General features: G+C 35.9%; 1 protein-coding gene across 1 annotated transcript in view; it reads left to right on the top strand.

Annotated features, from left to right (window-relative positions):
* The window catches only part of CDH7 (cadherin 7), a 147962-nt gene that overhangs the window by 69447 nt on the left and 59411 nt on the right, over positions 1-19104 (top strand). The window contains exons 4-6 of the mRNA XM_061399565.1: positions 3653-3772; positions 11476-11643; positions 13984-14171. Of these exons, the coding sequence (XP_061255549.1) occupies positions 3653-3772; positions 11476-11643; positions 13984-14171 (476 nt within the window). The remainder of the gene's footprint in view (positions 1-3652; positions 3773-11475; positions 11644-13983; positions 14172-19104) is intronic.

Genomic DNA, 19104 nt, shown 5'->3' with positions numbered 1-19104 from the left:
GATAATAATGTGCTATTCTAAGCCTGTCTCTAGGGCCAGGGTATCGGGTAGACTATCAGTGTAGCCAGGCTAACATTTAGTCTATCTCTTGTAGAGTGTGCTTCAGCCCATAAATGTCCATTCACCTGCCACCACTAATCTTTTTGTAATTTCTCCAGAAATTTAGATGCATGAGAATTTATACTCAAATGTATACTGTTTATAATGATGGTAAGGTGATGCTCAGTGTGAGATATATAAAAGAATAATGAAGGCTGTTTTACCAAAAGGCCTTCTGACCATTGCCCCATGACTGGAAAAATAGAAAGTAGATTACCTTTAGTATATACTGTATTTCAAATACTATTAAATTCTCTTTTAAATTCCACTTGTTTAGCTATCTTTGAAATAGTTTTCAGCCAGTATGTAACTTAGATATGGATGATCTTACAAGATAATAAAAAAAAAATGTGAAGCTGGAACAGAGACCAGTTGATTTATATATTTTATTTCCTATTGTTTATGGTATTGAAGGAGGAAGTTTATTTAAAATAATAATGGAGCTTGTATTTTTACACCTATTTCAACTGAGGTCTTTAACTTGAAAGTTTTGTATATATGTGCTTAGTCGTGTCTGACTCTTTGAGACCCCAGGGACTGTAGCCCAGGTTCTTTCTGTCCATGGGATTTCTCAGTCAAGAATACTGGCACGGGTTGCCATTTCCTACTCAAAGGTATCTTCCTGACCCAGGGATTGAACCTATGTCTCTTGTTTCTCTTGCATTGGCTGGAGGGTTCTTAACCACTGTGCTACCTGGGAAACCCTGAAAATTTTACCAATGTGATATAATACTTGACTGATTGTGATTTGTTTTATTTTATTGATTGATTGTGATTTGTTTTACTGGAAATAAAGGTCATTGCATTCATTCCAGCTTTTCATCTGTACATCCGCTCTGCAGGGAACTGGAATTGCAAAGATGTGTATTACATGTACCCTTTAGGGAAATCACAATTTAGTGACCCTGAATTTCTGTTCCTATCAGGTGGGAGAGGGAACAGTATTTTGGGACTGTGATTCTAGCCGCTGAAGAAATAACTGAAAATGAACCAAAGGTGCTTGTGGTCAGGAAAAGTTCTGAACCACAGTGGCAGCAGCTGCCTGTAATTGTCTTCTGTGTAAACATTCTTTGACCACACAGGCTTATTCACACCCTCTCAATACCACCCACACCTTCAGAATGCTTCCTGCTGCTCTCATTTAATGACAGAAACAACAACAACTATGATGACAGCAACAATAACAAGATTTGGGAGGTTTTAGAGAAGAGAGTAGGCACACTGTCCTCCCGAGAAGTAGTAATGTTTAGAGAAACAGGAGGTTTTGAGGTGTGTGTAAGCAATTCGTGCTACAATTCTCCGGGGCATTTTTGGTATTTTTTGTGGGCTTGATAAGGCTTTCCTTTCCTAAGTAGAAGATAGCAGCGCAAATTGGATTAATGCGTGCTTTTTGTCCCAGAGGTTGAAGAACGCGCCGTAGTTTTAGTTCCAATGGTACCACTCTGATATCAAACAAGATGACTATTATACACATGTGTAAGTTATTTTAGTTATTTGATTGATTACAGCAGGCTCAGGACTTTTTAGAAAATGAGTCTCAAATGTCTTCAGGATTTATTAGACAGTGAGAGAGTTCACTGGATTAAAAATCCAAACTTGAGCTAAGCACAGTAAATGCTTATATAAAACATATTCTATGGATTTATCATGACTCTGTTTATCAAAGTGTTTACTTGTAGCCAAATAGTTATAAAGTTATAATAGCCACTAAATAGTGTGGTATATACAACACAAGTCCTCTATGTTTATTATTCAGGGCTATTTTTTTGTTGTTCATTGTATACTAACATATTATAAGATTTGAGACCCTCATAGTCCCCTAGGATTGCTTATTTGTTGCCAGAAAAGCATAAATAAGCACAAGAATGGGTGTGTGTGTCTGTATGACTATATTTGTGTGTCATAAATTATTTAATAAACACCTCAGAAAAAAAATTCCTGGTGAATTCCCTGGTGGCTCAGATGGTAAAGCGTCTGCCTACAATGCGAGAGACCCGGGTTCAATCCCTGGGTCGGGAAGATTTCCTGGAGAAGGAAATGGCAACCCACTCCAGTATTCTTGCCTGAAAAATCCCATAGACGGTGGAACCTGGTAGGCTACAGTCCATGGGGTCGCAAAGAGTCGGACACGACTGAGCAACTTCACTTTCAGAAAAAAAATACATGCAACAAAATTTACTGAGGTATAGTTTTCATTATTTTGTTGCAAGTTGTTTTCCAATGAAGTAGGAAATGGTTACTTAAGCATATCACCAGAGTAAATATTGCTGTAAAGATGGTGAATTATAGAGGAAATTGAGAATATAAAAATCATTGATTCTAACATTTTAAGATAGTCAAAATCTAGTTGTTAAAAAGATTTTTAAATATATATCATTCACCATTTGGTCCTACCAAGCAGCCACATGGCACAATCTCCTAAGTCTACCAAATAAAAAAACAAATCTTCAGAATTTAAAAAATGACACTCACAATTTTTACCCAATTTGAAAGGAAATGGAATCAGTTAGGGAAATCATAATGTGGAAAAGAGAATAGATTTATAGTAAGATCAGCATTTAATGACTTATTTAAGAAATTTTGAAAGGAAGATCTACATAGGAATAGATCTAAAACAGATGTTAGATGAAAAATGCCATGTTTTCAAGAATTTATTAGAAACCAACTTGAGCCTTGAATGAATACATAAAGAAAGGGAGTTGTCCCATGCCCATTAACTAGGACATATATGCTAAAATATCCTGTGCTTACATATTTAAACTAAGCAAATGTGGGTAGCTAATATTTTTAAGATGAGATTCCAAGTGGAAATGAAAACAACAGATCACACTAAATGCTTTCTATCTGGAACAAGTGAATGCATAGTGAAAGGAAGAAGCAATACGACATTCTATCATACAAAATGTAGAAAAGCAACCAGTGTTGTGATTTCTCAGGTTATCATCTTTTTTCTCCTTTGGGAGGGTTTGGTTTCAGTGTTCATTTCATGCTTTTGTTATAAGTCAATTAGTGAATTAGTTTTTTTCATAAAAAACTACTGAGAGAGTAGCCACCTAATATCCAGTTAAATGTACCAATCAAATATTCTTTATTAACTTACTCAGTTACTGAAGTTTCCATTTCTGTTGCTGCGGCAGTAGGGTTGCCCCATGATTTGAGTGTCAAGGTGCTAGAATCTGTCATGCTGCTTTTTAGACTGTGATTGAGACTTAGAGGTTGCTCTTGTAGACCTTGATGGATGAGATGCCTAAAAGTTGAAACCAATTCTGAGAATATATCCCTGTCTAACTTGGCATTGTCAGTCCTATTTTTTTTAACCAACATCTTTTCGTGTCCCTTAAGTATTTCTGAGGAATTACCATTTATCATCTTTTGGAATTTGTCTTAGACACAAAAACGTATCCATTTTTCACATCCCTGAGAAAAAGAAAAATGAAAACTGGAAAGCATCTTTATATCTTTACATTAATGTAGCATCTTTAGTGTTTGGTGATTTCTCTTGTTTTATGGCATTTGGGAGTTTTTAATTGATTGATGTTGGATTGTCATGTAGGGACCTCAGTGGTACAGGTGACCGCGACGGATGCCGACGACCCTACATACGGCAACAGTGCTCGAGTGGTCTACAGCATCCTTCAGGGGCAGCCATACTTCTCAGTGGAGCCCAAAACAGGTAAACATTGACATGTGACTCTCCTTGTAAAGTCATTATTTCTTTGTTGGCATAGAATTAATAGTTATTTTGATTCAATATAGTTGAAACTGATGACACTCTTATTTTTATTGTGCGTTTCTCAAAATGTGTACCATGGTAATAAATAGCATATTATTTATAGAGCCATTAGCACCTTTTAAAAATATTTTACTACACTGATCAGAATTTCTATCAAAATTAAGCAAAATATGAGTTATTGAAAAATTTTTCGGCTGGTGTCTCTTGACTCTATAAGAAAACGTTGAATATTTACCTCTGCAATGTTTCAATTTGTTTTCTTTAATTAACTCACATAGGAATTACACACAGTAGAATTTTAAATCTTCAGCAAAATCTCCCTGCCATGGAGTAGAATATATAGTAGTTACAGCTTCTCCTTCCAGAGGCTGGTTTTCTCAGGGAAATTAGTTGAAACATAACAATTAGGATGATGATCTGCTAAATCAAAAACTAAATTAAATGACTTTTTTTCATTTTAGAAGAAAAAAAAATATGGGTTGCAAAACTGCCTGGATAGAAAATGTGGTTGTTTGGCTAGATGTTCTGTTTCACTTTGAAGATGAAATGGTTTACATTCAGTAAGGCTATAATTTGGAGCACTGTTTTCTTGGTTATAAAATAATATTTTATCTATTATGCTTCTCTGGCTGTTGGTATAGGGCAGTGTGGGTGGGTGTGAGCCATTGCTTTTCTTCACCACTGAAAAAATCCAAAATTTCTCTGTATTTTAGTAATTTTATCTTTATCATGGAGAAGAATGCCTCTTCAAATAGCCAAGTTTATGATCTTGAATCACTGATGATACTTATGATCCTAAATGAATATTTTAATGCCATTCACCACCCTGTTTTCCATATTATAAAAATGGCAGTATTCATTCATTCTCAAATCACTGTGTGGCGGGGTACCTATTTTAAATGTCTTTTGAGAATGACAGCTGTAATGTGCAAAAACAGACGAATTCAAGGCCAGCTCATCATTCATTAGAATGTTCACAGAGGCTGCATTGCGTGTTTTATACCAGTGTTGTGATGAAGTTTGGAAGCTGCCTGAAGAGTCTGACAGAGGAGAAATAGTTCTGATTGAGCAAGTATTGAAGGGGAAGTAAATGAAAGTATCTGCTTTATGATCTGAATCCTGTGAATGTAAAGTTGTGCTCTGATTTAATGATAGATCTGAGAACCTCAATTCAGACACCCACCCGTTCCCTTATATATCTACTCTGCAGCCTAGAAAGACATTGACAAGCCTCTGACAATTTGCTCACAAATTATACACCTCTTGCGTTATATAACTGGTCCAAAACTAGCATGTACTAATCCCAAGGGCTAAATATTTTGTTGCTACTAGTGACTGGCTTGTGATTTTAGCTTTGCTGTAAGATAATAGGTGTCCCATAGGCCCTGTGTAGGTAAAACCTCACCTGTGGGCCGCTGGACAGTAGTCTATATCCTGGCATCACATGATTAGAACTTCAAACGTCATTTTAACTTTCAATCTCAAGGACCGTGTATTAGAGGAGATAAGCTTTTTGTTTAATTTTGTTTTGTTAGTTTTTAATTCTCTAGTCATGGTAATCATTGGGACTTCTGTTTCTCTAGTCATCAGTGCAGAGATATTAAAGGACTATAGAGAATGCATTTTTTTTCCCAAAAAAATCTGTTTTTCTGACAAAAATGAATGGAAAATTTTCATACCTTACACACACGAAGAGCCACATAGAGTTTGAGGTAGTTAGTCTTCCTTAGTTGATGTATGATCCTTATCTATGTGAGAAAAAACATTATTTTCCGTATCTTTAGATATCAGTGTTTTTGAGAAGCATGTAAAACTTTAGACAGGAAAAATGCTGAAAATATGCCAGATCAAGATTATGTAAAATAGGCCTAGGAAATCACTATTAAATATATCTCTGAAAGTTTAACTTTTAATTTCTTTTTTAAAAAAGGAATAATATTAGTCATATTACCCATTATTATTTATTAACCACATGTCATTAACTTAGCCTGACTAAAATTTCTGAGCATGTATTTCTTCTGTAGCTCTACTTACAGGCCAGATGACCAGAGGGTAAGTGTGTTTTCTACCTTAATTTTTCTGTCCACAAAACAAGAATGTGAATAGCTGCAAAAAACAATGTTGACAGTTCAACAAGCAAAGAGAATGGACCTAGGAACATGATGATGTAGCCTTAAAAGGACCATTCAGCTTCCCATCACCTGTCTTCATAATGGCCCCCAATTTACTGGGAGATTGAGGATTATTCTAATGTGTTTATCTGGTCCAAAACCTGCAAGCACACAGATCACATTTTTCAATGTTTCATATATGGCAGGACTGGCTACATGCTGTGCTGTTTGAAATGATACTGCAGGCTTCCTGTTCTAACATTAGTAAGATTTCCAGTGCCATTAGCAGAGCAGAAACCAAACACAGGGCCAGTGTGACTGCACAGAACACCAAAGCTGTAGTCCTTGGGAAATGGTTGGAGAGTTAAATACCATTTAGGATTTCTGTGTTAAACCTGGAGGTGTGACTACATGGTGCCGGCATCATGCATTGCATGCATCCTTGGTCTGTCCTAGTTTTAGGTAAGAACTACATTCATAACAGCGGGCTTCCCTAATGGCTCAGCTGGTAAAAAATCCGCCTGCAATGCAGGAGGAGACCCCAGTTCGATTCCTGGGTTGGGAAGATCCCGCTGGAGAAGGGATAGGCTACCCACTCCAGTATTTTTGGGCTTCCCTTGTGGCTCTGCTGGTAAAGAATCCTTCCGCAATGCGGGAGACCTGGGTTCGATCCCTGGGTTGGGAAGATCTCCTGGAGAAGGGAAAGGCTACCCACTCCACTATTCTGGCCTGGAGAATGGCCTGGAGAATTCCATGAACTGTATAGTCCCTGGGGTCACAAAAAGAGTCAGACACGACTGACTTCGGACACTACTGAGTAACTTTCACTTTCATGTTCATAGCAGTCGTAACGAAGAGCTCCCTCCGTTTACACCCCTCGTGGGTGTTTTGTCTGTGTTGTGGCTCGCGGTGTGGAGGAGCCTCTCTGCAGTCAGGGCTTTCTGAGGATGTCCCCTCACAGCTTACAGCAGTCTTCTTCAGTTGTTTCTGCTTGATGTGATGCCAGCTCTGAAATCCTTTGGTGTTCCAGAACCTTCTGTCTTCACTACTGTTGGCTCTTCTCCGTCTTTTTATGGTTCTATTATATGCTTCCATGAGTTTGAACAAGCTCTGGGGGCTGGTGATGGACAGGGAAGCCTGGCTTGCTGCAGTGCATGGGGTCACAGAGTCCAACACGACTGAGCGACTGAACTGATAGGCTTCACTTACAGGGAGAGAAACCAAATAATACAAGTCTTAAACAGAACATTAAAAAAAAAATTTATTAGGCAGAGATTTACCTGAACATCTAATGTATATTGAAGCCACACAATGTGAAAAGCCCAGCTCCGTGTTACCAGGCTCATGTGGTTGCCTAGATTCCTGAGACTAACCCAGAGCTTGACTGAGTAGGCTGCATGCATCCGTAATTGTTTGGTTCCATAAACCAGGGCAGACTTCAGAAATGGCTCTTGTCTATTACATGTAGTACACATACAAATTCTTAAGGAAATTCCATGACAACAGAACATGCTTGAAAGAAAATTGATGGCTGGTAGGACATTAGAAAATCATCTGAAAATTTATTCTCAGACTAAAAACCAGACAGTTGTTGAAAAATAGCAGTGATAAATTTGCTTCATACATAATACATTTTGTGAACATCAATTATAAATATAAAAGTAAATGAGAAGCTCTGGGTTACTGGGTCAGATGATACATCCATAGAGAAATTATTATTCAGAAAGCCAAAAATCTGGGCCAGTCTCTTTTTCTAAAGAGATGCAGGGTATATTCTTTTCATCATAAGTGGCTTAAAATTATTGATTATTAAAACAATGCTATTATCTCTCATGAAAGCCTCATAGAACTGTAAGGCTATGACTAGACAAGACTGGCTTTTACCACTTTAGGGACACAGTATAAACAATTTTCTCTGTGAGTGTGTGTCTATATAATATTCACCAAAATGCAGATCATATCCAGTTTATGAGAATTCTTTTCCAAATGTAGACAGCTTAGACTCAAAAGTAAAAAGCTCACAAAAGCCATAGAACTAGAAATCTATTATGTTTGAACATTCTTATTTAAATTCAATTCTCACCTAGTTATTTCTCTCTTGTAAAAAAAAAAAAATGTTTAATAATTGAGGTATTTGGAAATTACCTTTGCCCCCTGCATTTCTTTGCAAACTCTGTGATGATTTTTGCTTTGGAAAAGTGTTATTTATAGGATCACTTGCAAAGAGACAATTAGAAGTGTGAAAAATAAGTGAGTAACTTTGACTACCAGACTTCTCCCCTGATAATTCTGTTTTCTTTCAAATAATACCACTGAACAAAACCATGAGAAGATAAGGCAGCTGTATTTTCTTTGCTGGTTAATTGAGATGCTATGGATCTTTCTCCATTATAATAACTGTGCAGGATGCAAACTCATTTAAACATACTGAGAAATTAAAAATAAAAACTGAATGGGTAGGAAATTGTTTTAGAATTTCATTAATATTTTATCATCTGTATGAAACTATTAATTATGTGTTTAATGTGAAACACACCCTTAAATGTCATCTTATGAAATGCACTATCAAATATTCAAGATTGTCAATGCTTAATTTATTTTAAATGTATTATAAATAAATACAGTTATGATAGGAAGAAAGAAGAAGAGAAAGAAAAAAGGTAAGAAAAAGAAGAAAAGTAAGGAAGACATAGAGAAGTAGAGATATGTAAGTCCCAGGAATCTTAGAGATTGTTAAGCTTGGTAACAGTGAGTCTTATTGAGGTCAATACTCAGTGTCTTCAATATTAGAGTTTAGGGAAGTATTGAAGAACAGACATGAAATATTCATAGAATCATTATGGTTCTCAGAAGAATATCTACATCTCAGACAGTTCTCAGTGAACCAAATGGCTATATGACTCTGCTTCTTTTGATGATCATTGTGGTGTTCTTGCCTGGAGAATCCCAGGGACGGGGAAGCCTGGTGGGCTGCCGTCTATGGGGTCACAAAGAGTCCGACACAACTGAAGTGACTTAGCAGCAGCAGCAGCAGTGATGTTTTAGAGATTCTCTGTAAGCAGTGTGCAGATAACTAAAGGAGTTCAGTGAAGGAGTTAAAGAGATCTTGTATTGCTGTGGTTATAGCAGCAGCGTCCAGTGTAGTGTATTAGAATAAGTGATTGTTAAAACAGCAGTTACAATAAATGGCCTGCATGCTAAGTAGCTTCAGTCATGTCCAACTCTTTGAGACCCCCTGGACTGTAGCCCACCAGGCTCCTCTGTCCATGGGATTTCTCCAGGAAAGAATACTGGAGTGGGTTGCCGTTCCCTACTCCAGGGGATCTTCCCAACCCAGGGATTGGACCCACGTCTCTTATGTCTCCTGAATTGGCAGGTGGCAATAAATGGCCTACTCAAATGTAATTTAAATGCTTAAAATATTGATGCATTGCAGGTATATGTGTGTATATGTGTGTATGTGTGTGTGTGTATTTGATAGGTACTGCTCAGAACTAAACAAAAATGTGGCTTCTTAAGATGGTATGAGTGTTATTTAACTAGGAATCTTAACATACTGGGACCAATAACATAGTGTTTAAATTATTCTTAAATTATTGAAAGATATTTTCATCTCTTTCCCACTGCTGGAGTAGTTACTGAACCGTAGGATATTGTGATGAATAGGCCAGACCAAGTATGATACAATACAGGCTTGTAACTTATACTTAGGGCTGAAATATATACAGACCATTATTATATGTGTCAATTGAAGAGTCAGCATTTAAATAATTGGCAACTTTTAAAAACATTTTATAAATTTGGAAGGTATAAAGACATTTTTATGCTGAACATGAACAACATTTTAAAATGGCAGCTTTTAAAAACATTTTATAAATTTGGAGGGTATAAAAACATTTTTGTGCCAAACATGCAGAAAAAAGAATGTTTATTCCAATTTGTTTATAATCATTTTCTTCCTAAAGAACCATCCTCTATAAGACAGCCCAGTTTTGCTCCTGAGAAGTCCATGATACCAGAGTTCCTGTCCCTCAGGTCTGAGTCATTGGGGTTTTAAATTCTGACTTAAATTCTAAAAGTTAGAATCTTTTAACAAAATACATTGATGAACAAAAGAGTTCCAGTTATGTAGGTAAGACATTATCAGAAATGATGAAAGTACAAGAAATGATTAAGTAGGATTCTAGACTCCTTACCGTATCTAATTAGCAAAGATGACCTCCTGTTTCTAGTTTCAAGATCTGTATAGAGCAATATCGAATAAATGCGTTTTCATTTGTTACGATCTCTATGTGCGTATATTGAGTCTGACTCTTTGCGACCTTGTGGACTATAACCCACCAGGCTCCTCTGCCCATGGAATTCCCCAGGCAGGAATACTAGAGTGGGTTGCCATGCCCTTCTCTAGGGGATCTTCCAGACCCAAGGATCGAACCCAAATCTCCCTCATTGCAGGCAGATTCTTTACCATCTGAGCCACCAGGGAAGCCCAAGTATATTATATTGAGTATATGTATTATTTTATGTATGTGTGTGCTTGCTCAGTTGCTAGGTAGTGTCTGGCTCTTTGTGACCCTCTGAACTGTAGCCCATCTGGCTACACTGTTGGTGGAATTTTCCAGGCAAGAATACTGGAGTGGGTTACCATTTCCTCCTCCAGGGGATCTTCCTGACCCAAGGTTTGAACCCACGTCTACTGCATTGGCAGGTGGATTCTTGATCAGTGGGTGACCATAGCAAAACTAAATTTTACTCATAATTACTCTATTGTCTCATATATTTATATAATAATTGGTTATTAATATAAAACCATTAATTTACTGCAGCAGTGATTGTAGTTCAAGCTTTCTTATCAAACAGCATGGAGTTCTGAAGTCAGTTTCTTATACCTCTGAAGTCTTCAAGGTTCTTATTAAATGCAATTGATTAGAGAGAAACAGCAAAACACACTGATGTTTTTAGTATCTTGATTTTCATGAACACAGTCACTCTCATCATTAATACTTTTTCTCAGGTTTTTATAATAACAGATACAGCCTATCTATCCAGCAACATAATTTGGAATGGTGTTTTGTTAAACATAAATGACACATTCTTTCATTTATAGACTATGTAGTTACTTTGCTGGGAGAGTAGTAGGGACAATAGCTGAAAGGGTTTATGGTGATTTCACATCACTGGGAATTAAGATATTGGAGAGGGTGAGAGAGAAGAAGATTCATTGTCATATATTTAATAGGCAACTGCCCAGTCTTCTAGAGTAGATTTTATTTAAGCTGGTATTTTTTGAGTCATATTTCCGTAAAACCTAGAGATAATACCCTGGTCTTCTATATTACAGTGTTTTCTGTGTTTTGTAATGTTTATATAGTTGTTAATATCTCTTTGGTCTTTAATATGCTTTAAAGTTATTAAAAGTAAACAAAACAGCAGAAGGCAACCACTCGAGCTATTTCTGCCTATATCAGTGTTCTTCGCTAGTATAAATGCAGCGATTCATGATGCATTTTACTGGGATTTGAAATTTTTCAGGAGTCATCAAGACCGCCCTTCCAAACATGGATAGAGAGGCTAAAGACCAGTATTTGCTTGTTATTCAGGCAAAGGATATGGTTGGTCAAAACGGAGGGCTCTCTGGAACCACGTCGGTCACCGTGACCCTCACTGATGTCAACGATAACCCACCTCGCTTTCCTCGAAGTAAGCTGTTCCATGGCATGCGGCAAGCATGCTCGCTTTCCTTGCCGGATTATAGGAATGTCTTTAAAAAGGAATTTCCCCAAATATGTCTCAAATAATTAATCTCAATTACATTCTCCTCCAATTTTGTTTTATCAGGGACTTGATTTTTAATTCAGTAATATGAAATAATAAAGATATTGGAAGCAGATAAAAGCAATTATACCTTATATTCTGTCTTAAATGTAATTTTTTTTTCTTTTGGTTCACTTTGAATACTAGACAGTTATTAAGTTTGTTTATGTATTAATCTTTTTAGTCAAAGACATGCTGCTCTTTACATTCTGTAAGCTCTGAGGTTGTTCCCAATTATTAATAATAACATTCAAATGCACTTCATGAATTCTATATACTAAATGTTCTGCTTTATTTGTACAGATTAAAAAAAAGAGTACTGAACTTTATTTCTCATTCCACACTTTTTTTTTTAACCAGTTCATGAACCTTGAATGTTCTTTTTGCTACCTACCACATCTTTTTTAATGCAAACACTCAGTGTTTCAAAAGAAACCAGTTCAAAGAACCAGAAAACCACATTCCCTCCGTTTAGTTTCTTTGAGCAAAGTGGCATTTCTTTTAACCAAGTAAAAGGAAAAAAAAAAAGAAAAATTTTCTTAGGTAGAGGTGTCCTGATTGTTAAAAAAAAAAAAAAGGTATTTCATCTTATTCTCTTAGTTGTCCTTTTTCCCAAGTATATGTGGTATTCTTTAGGACACAAGAAAGTAAGAAGAATCGTGTAGACTACAGTATCTTTAAATGCTTTTCTGAGAAGCTTATGTCAAACAAGGACACTTTCTCTGGAGATATGACGGTCACCATGTTTTCCTGCAAATACTGCTTCTTTAGATGTTTTATTCTTATTTTACATATTTTTAATATTTAGGCTATTGTACAACAGACATTTTTATACATCCTGGCAAAATAAAGTTATCCTAAGTTTAGCATTTAAAAAGAATCTAGCCTTAATTGTGTTCTTAACTGCTTACAATGGGGGAGGAGAGGAAGACGGAAGAATAAACAAAACAATGTGATTATATTTGGCTCATAATAGAATTAGCTGTTTCTTTGCTTTAGAGAAATAAGAACTGACACAGATTTTTTTGTGATTTCAGTTGTCATGATTTGATAAGATAGAGCATGAGTTTTCTAGCTTATTAAACACTCTCCTACTTATTAAAGTGAAGAAAGCCAAAAATATATCATTAACTTTTTCATTTTGACTGGGATTTTCTTTGTCTACCCTTTAGTTACTATTTTAAGCTTGAAATTTTTGGATTATCCTAAGGAACTTATATAGATATGTGAAAGGGGTCACTAAAAAATGATGTTGTGATATTTTTTAAAAATCAGTAACAATTAACAAAATGTATAGAATTGCAAACACCAAGGTTCTTATTCTAGCATGTAGTACCTTCATTTGGATACAATTTCCTTTCTCTGTTTCTCTTAAAGAGTATCCTTTCTTTTTTCTTTATAAGAAAGTGCAAATGCATCACAGTTAGCAGCCAAAAGGAAAGGGAAAAGGGCAAGGAAGCAGGAAAAAGTAGATGATTAAAGGGAAATGTTGAAGGGGCATTTCCTGCTTTCAAAGGATTCTTCATCTGCCTCCCAAGCTGGTTTTCTTTCTTTGTCTCTTTCTTTTTTTTTTTGAGTTGAGGGATGGTAAAGAGTTTTTACAAAAGAAAGTTTGAAAAAGTTACTCTTCCTTTTTTGCTTCTCTTTCTTCCTGTTCAAATAACATAGACTCTGTTCTTGTACTGTTGTGTCCCAACTGAGTTTAATGTACAAGTCATACTTAATATTGCATTTGATCAACTTCCTTGTCCAGTGTTCTGAAACTTTTTCAGTAAAAGATACTATTGTGGAAATTCTGACATTTAAGGAATGAGAACTAGTTAGGCTCATTTTTTGCACATTTGAAGTCTAAGCTATACTATATAAAATTTTAAATATTTATATAAATTAATTGCATATTAATTACAGTCGACTCAATTCTGTTTACAATTTAAGTTTTATTTTTATCATTAAAAGTAGTATATTTCTCACTACTAGAAATACTGATATGGAATACTTCTTATGCTTTTCCCCAGGCTGTCTTTGACATTGATTATTATGTAATCATTTCCTTGGAATTTTTAAAGCTGTATGAAACTTATCATTTGCCTCATATTGCCTTATCATCTTATTTTATAAAGACATAAAGGCAAATTAAGCAAAGAGGGTTCAAGATAGCCAGATAATTAAATTTTATTGGTTAGTTTGGTGTAAGGTTTTGTTCATTTCTTGTTCTTAATTTCACAGGGTCGTACCAATATAACGTCCCAGAATCATTGCCAGTGGCTTCTGTTGTGGCCAGAATTAAAGCCGCCGATGCAGATATAGGAGCTAATGCTGAAATGGATTACAAAATTGTGGATGGTGATGGATTAGGGATTTTCAAGATTGCCGTTGACAAAGATACACAGGAAGGAATCATTACCATACAGAAGGTAATATTTTCTTTATTTTTATTTCTTGTGAGTATGATATCATAGAGAAGTACTGAAAAGCCACGTCTGCTTTGATGGAATAATGTAGTAGACACATTGAATGGGAGTTTGGAACCATTGTTATTTTATGTTTAGGGGTAAAAAGCTACTCAATTAGTTACAAGTGTTGGCACTGTAGAGAAAAAAATGTGTAACATTTGTAGTTAAGGCCTAACAGTTCTGTTCTCTGAGTAAACCCACAGTCCTTATCCGTAGCTCTGTAACAGTAGGACTTACTGGCCAATGTGCTATTTAAAGTGACCTACTTGAAGAGATGAATATTCTTCTTTGTTGACTAATAATGAAACCCTAAAATCAGCCAAAGGGGCTTCCCAGGTGGCTCAGTGGTTAAAGAATCTGCCAGACGATGTAGGAGACACAGGAGATGTAGGTTTGATCCCCAATACCCTGGAGGGGGAAATGGCAACCCACTCCAATTTCTTGCCTGGAAAATCCCATGGACAGAGGAGCCTGGCGGACTATAGTCTGTGGGGTCACAAGAGTCAGACACGACTTAGCAACTAAACCACCAGCTGTATTGTCAGCTATTCTTTTTTAACACTTATACTAATTAAATTATTTGAAAAATTTATACAGAGCATGGAAAATGCATGAAACCTATCATAAAAATAAGTGCAAAGGAGATTTTAAAAAATCATTATAATCCAAAATAAAGGCTATTTGCAAATTAACTCCCAACTCTGATTAGATATGGGGTAAAATGAGCTCCCTCTTTTCTGTATAGACATGATCTTTGACAAATCTTTAAAAAAATAAGTCAAAAGGAATTGTTCCAGAATATAGTCATATTTTCTCAAATGTCTGAAACACTAAAAATTAAAGCATGTATGAAAATGCCTACACTCAAGAGTCTGGGATTCTATGCTAGTGTGACAATCCAGGTGTATAACTGTGTAATTAACATCTCTCAATAATTAACACACATCAACAAAGAAAGTTATGTTTTAGTTGTTATAGGAAAACATATGTTTGATTTCAGGCCAATAGGCAAAACATTTCTGCAATTATTTCCAGTGGACAGCTGCTGTTTTAACTCAGCTGGTGACAATCTGTGTAAAAAAGTTTTAATAACTAGGATAGGCCAACTGTTGGTAAATGTTTTATTTGTTGTCTAAAAGGAAAGGAATGCACTGGGACGCAGTCATGTTCAAAGATTTCAAAGACTCATCTGAAATCAATCTGCTCATATTCAAGAAGTTTTAAATATATATTGGAATTGTTTTATTGAATACATGCATATATTTCATATGATATGATTCAATATGATATGCTATCATATTGAGATAGCATAAATCATTGAGGAAATAAACACAAATACATGTATTTCATATGAGATATTTGATTCAGTAATAGAAAAATTTTATACTCAATTTCTTAATATTATTTCTAGAAGTTTTAGAAAATTAATTAAAAAAAAAATAACCTGTAAGAAAACTGTATAAAAATGCATTTAATCTTAAAGCATAAAATTAATAAAAAAAAACTACAAGGTAAAACTTACTGATAACTTACAATTATATAAAAGTAACATGAATGATTATTACTACTGTTCTAGATAGTGGTTAGTATCTGCTAGGATTCATTTTGGGTAAATTTAAGGGCTTTATCTTAACTTGCTTTCTCAACATCTCATGAAGGTATTAAGTACAATGAACATATGGAATCATTATAAAATGTGGAACAAAACAACGTACAGATAATGTTTGATATTTCCAAATTATAGAATCTTGTGCATCATCAAAATGATGTGGTGACATTTTCTTACTATATTAGCTAATACAAGAAACGATTATATAAAATATTATGTAAAAAGCAGTATCCAAAATTTTACAGACTCTTTGTTTCAATTTTATTTCATTTTTATAGAATACAGGATTCCAGGAAAACATTAAAATGTTAACCATAACTGTTTCTGGATCTTCACTGTTTTACAATATATAATATGCATTAGTAGTAGTTCAGTTGCTCAGTTGTGTCCAACTGTTTTCGACCCCATAAATTGCAGCACGCCAGGCCTCCGTGTCCATCACCAACTCCCGGAGTTCACTCAGACTCACGTCCATCGAGTCAGTGATGCCATCCAGCCGTCTCATCCTCTGTCGTCCCCTTGTCCTCCTGCCCCCAATCCCTCCCAGTATTAGAGTCTTTTCCAATGAGTCAACTCTTCGCATGAGGTGGCCAAAGTACTGAAGTTTCAGCTTCAGCATCATTCCCTCCAAAGAAATCCCAGTATTTTTATAATTACAATGTTATTAGGTTCATAAGAATATTAAGTAGCCAAATCAAAATGTGTTTCATGATAGCACTTTGTGATCTATTTTGAGGCTCGATGAAAATTCCTGTCCAAATGCAGTCATATGTCACAGAGATGTCAGATAGTAGACTAAAATGTAGTGTATTGTTGGAGCTATCTAAGGTATTAAAAAAGACATTGTCCTCTGTCTAATAAGTTAAGACTCAAAAACATTCCAAATTCTATAAGCATTTAGATTCATGGATTTTAAATTTTTGATACAGAAGACTTTCTACCCATGCAGTCAACTGAGTAATGTTTTATACCTAATAAATGCCCAGTAATTGATAAGTATTTATCAATTCATCATATGCTGCTGCTGCTAAGTCACTTCAGTCGTATCCGACTCTGTGCGACCCTACAGACGGCAGCCCACCAGGCTCCCCCGTCCCTGGGATTCTCCAGGCAAGAAGTTAGCTAAATGCTTCAATAATTTCTTATGCTAAATATGGAATCAAAATTATGTTACTACAAGCAATAAATGCTGGAGAAGGTGTGGAGAAAAGGGAACTCTCTTACACTGTTGGTGGGAATGCAAACTAGTACAGCCACTATGGAGAACAGTGTGGAGATTCCTTAAAAAACTGGAAGGAGAACTGCCTTATGATCCAGCAATCCCACTGCTGGGCATACACACTGAGGAAACCAGAAGGGAAAGAGATACGTGTACCCCAATGTTCATCGCAGCACTGTTTATAATAGCCAGGACATGGAAGCAACCTAGATGCCCATCAGCAGATGAATGGATAAGAAAGCTATGGTACATATACACAGTGGAGTATTACTCAGCCATTAAAAAGAATACATTTGAATCAGTTCTAATGAGATGGATAAAACTGGAACCTATTATACAGAGTGAAGTAAGCCAGAAAGAAAAACACCAATACAGTATACTAACACATATATATGGAATTTAGAAAGATGGTAACAATAACCCTGTGTACGAGACAGCAAAAGAGACACCGATGTATAGATCAGTCTTATGGACTCTGTGGGAGAGGGAGAGGGTGGGGAGATTTGGGAGAATAGCACTGAAACATGTATAATATCATGTATGAAACGAGTCGCCAGTCCAGGTTCGATGCACAGTACTGGATGCTTGGGGCTGGTGCACTGGGATGACCCAGAGGGAGGGTAGGGGAGGGAGGAGGGTTCAGGATGGGGAACGTGGGTATACCTGTGGCGGATTCATTTCGATATTTGGCAAAACTAATACAATATTGTAAAGTTTAAAAATAAAATAAAATTTTAAAAAAATTGTTACTTTCAGTTTAAATTACAACTAAAAATGAATTTTATTTTCTCCAATGACTTCTAATATATGAATATTGTCTAATTTTTATTAGACAATTTTTATTAGTCTAATTTTTTTTAATGTTTCTCCTCCTTTGTCTTCTAATATAATGTCAGTGATTGTCTTTGGATAATTAAGCACATTCAGCATACAGGATAATCTTGAGAAATAACGATGGTGGAACATTTTACAGTTTTACCATTGTGGCATAGATAACCAGTAAAATATTTAATGTTTAATAAAGAGAATCTTGTTCATTTTGAACTCCATAAAGTGTAGGACCAGGTCAGTCATCTAGATATCAAGGGTCAAAAAATCATATTTAGGTTAAATGCAGAGCTTCTTAAAAAAAAATCCCTTGAGAACTCAGGTGTAGAATGCTAACATGATGTTATGTATCGTATTGGGGCTAGTAAAACAGTGTATAGCAGTATTAATGTAGACTAAGAAACGAGTAATGGTGTATTACTTGAGATGGTTGGTTAAGCTTACTCTGCTTTACTAATGTGGAAGATTGATCTGATGTTTCATCCTCATGTAGAAGATGTATTTTCCACAACTTATTGGGGTAAAACCATTATGTTCAGAAAACAAAATAGTCTTCAATAACAGATAACAGGAGACTAAACTGTATAGTTTCGTGACATTTTAATGACTATTAACTCGTTATAAGAGAATGTATGTGTATTAAGACAGGGTATCCGAAGCCTTGTATATGAAAAAAGTAAAATTTAAGTAGACCTATAGTATTTATAATGTGCAGGTAATATCTACACAGAAGTAATTGGCAATAATGATCTCTTAGTTTTCTTCATGCTAAAGATCTTTAGTGTTAGCAAATGTTGCTTCATGGGGCTTTGCTTGTGACTCAGCTTGCCAATGCAGGAGACACAGGTTTGATCCTTGGGTAAGAAAGATCCCTGGAGAAGGAAATGGAAACCCACTCTACTATTCTTGCCTGGGAAATCCCCTGGACAGAGGAGCCTGGCAGTCTTCAGTTCAGTCGGTCAGTCGTGCCTGACTCTGTGTGACCCCATGGACTGCAGCACGCCAGGCCTCCCTGTCCATCACCAACTCTTGGAGTTTACCCAAACTCATGTCCATTGAGTCAGTGATGCCATCTAACCATCTCATCCTTTGTCGTACCCTACTCCTCTCACCTTCAGTCTTTCCCAGCATAGGGGTCTTTTTAAATGAGTCAGCTCTTCGCGTCAGGTGGCCAAAGTATTGGAGTTTCAGCTTTAACATCAGTCCTTCCAATGAACATTCAGGACTGATTTCCTTTA

Source organism: Bos javanicus, chromosome 24 (assembly GCF_032452875.1).
Source record: "Bos javanicus breed banteng chromosome 24, ARS-OSU_banteng_1.0, whole genome shotgun sequence".
Lineage (NCBI taxonomy): Eukaryota > Metazoa > Chordata > Mammalia > Artiodactyla > Bovidae > Bos > Bos javanicus.
Note: the sequence above shows the minus strand (reverse complement) of the source record. Positions and strands in the feature narration are given on the sequence as shown.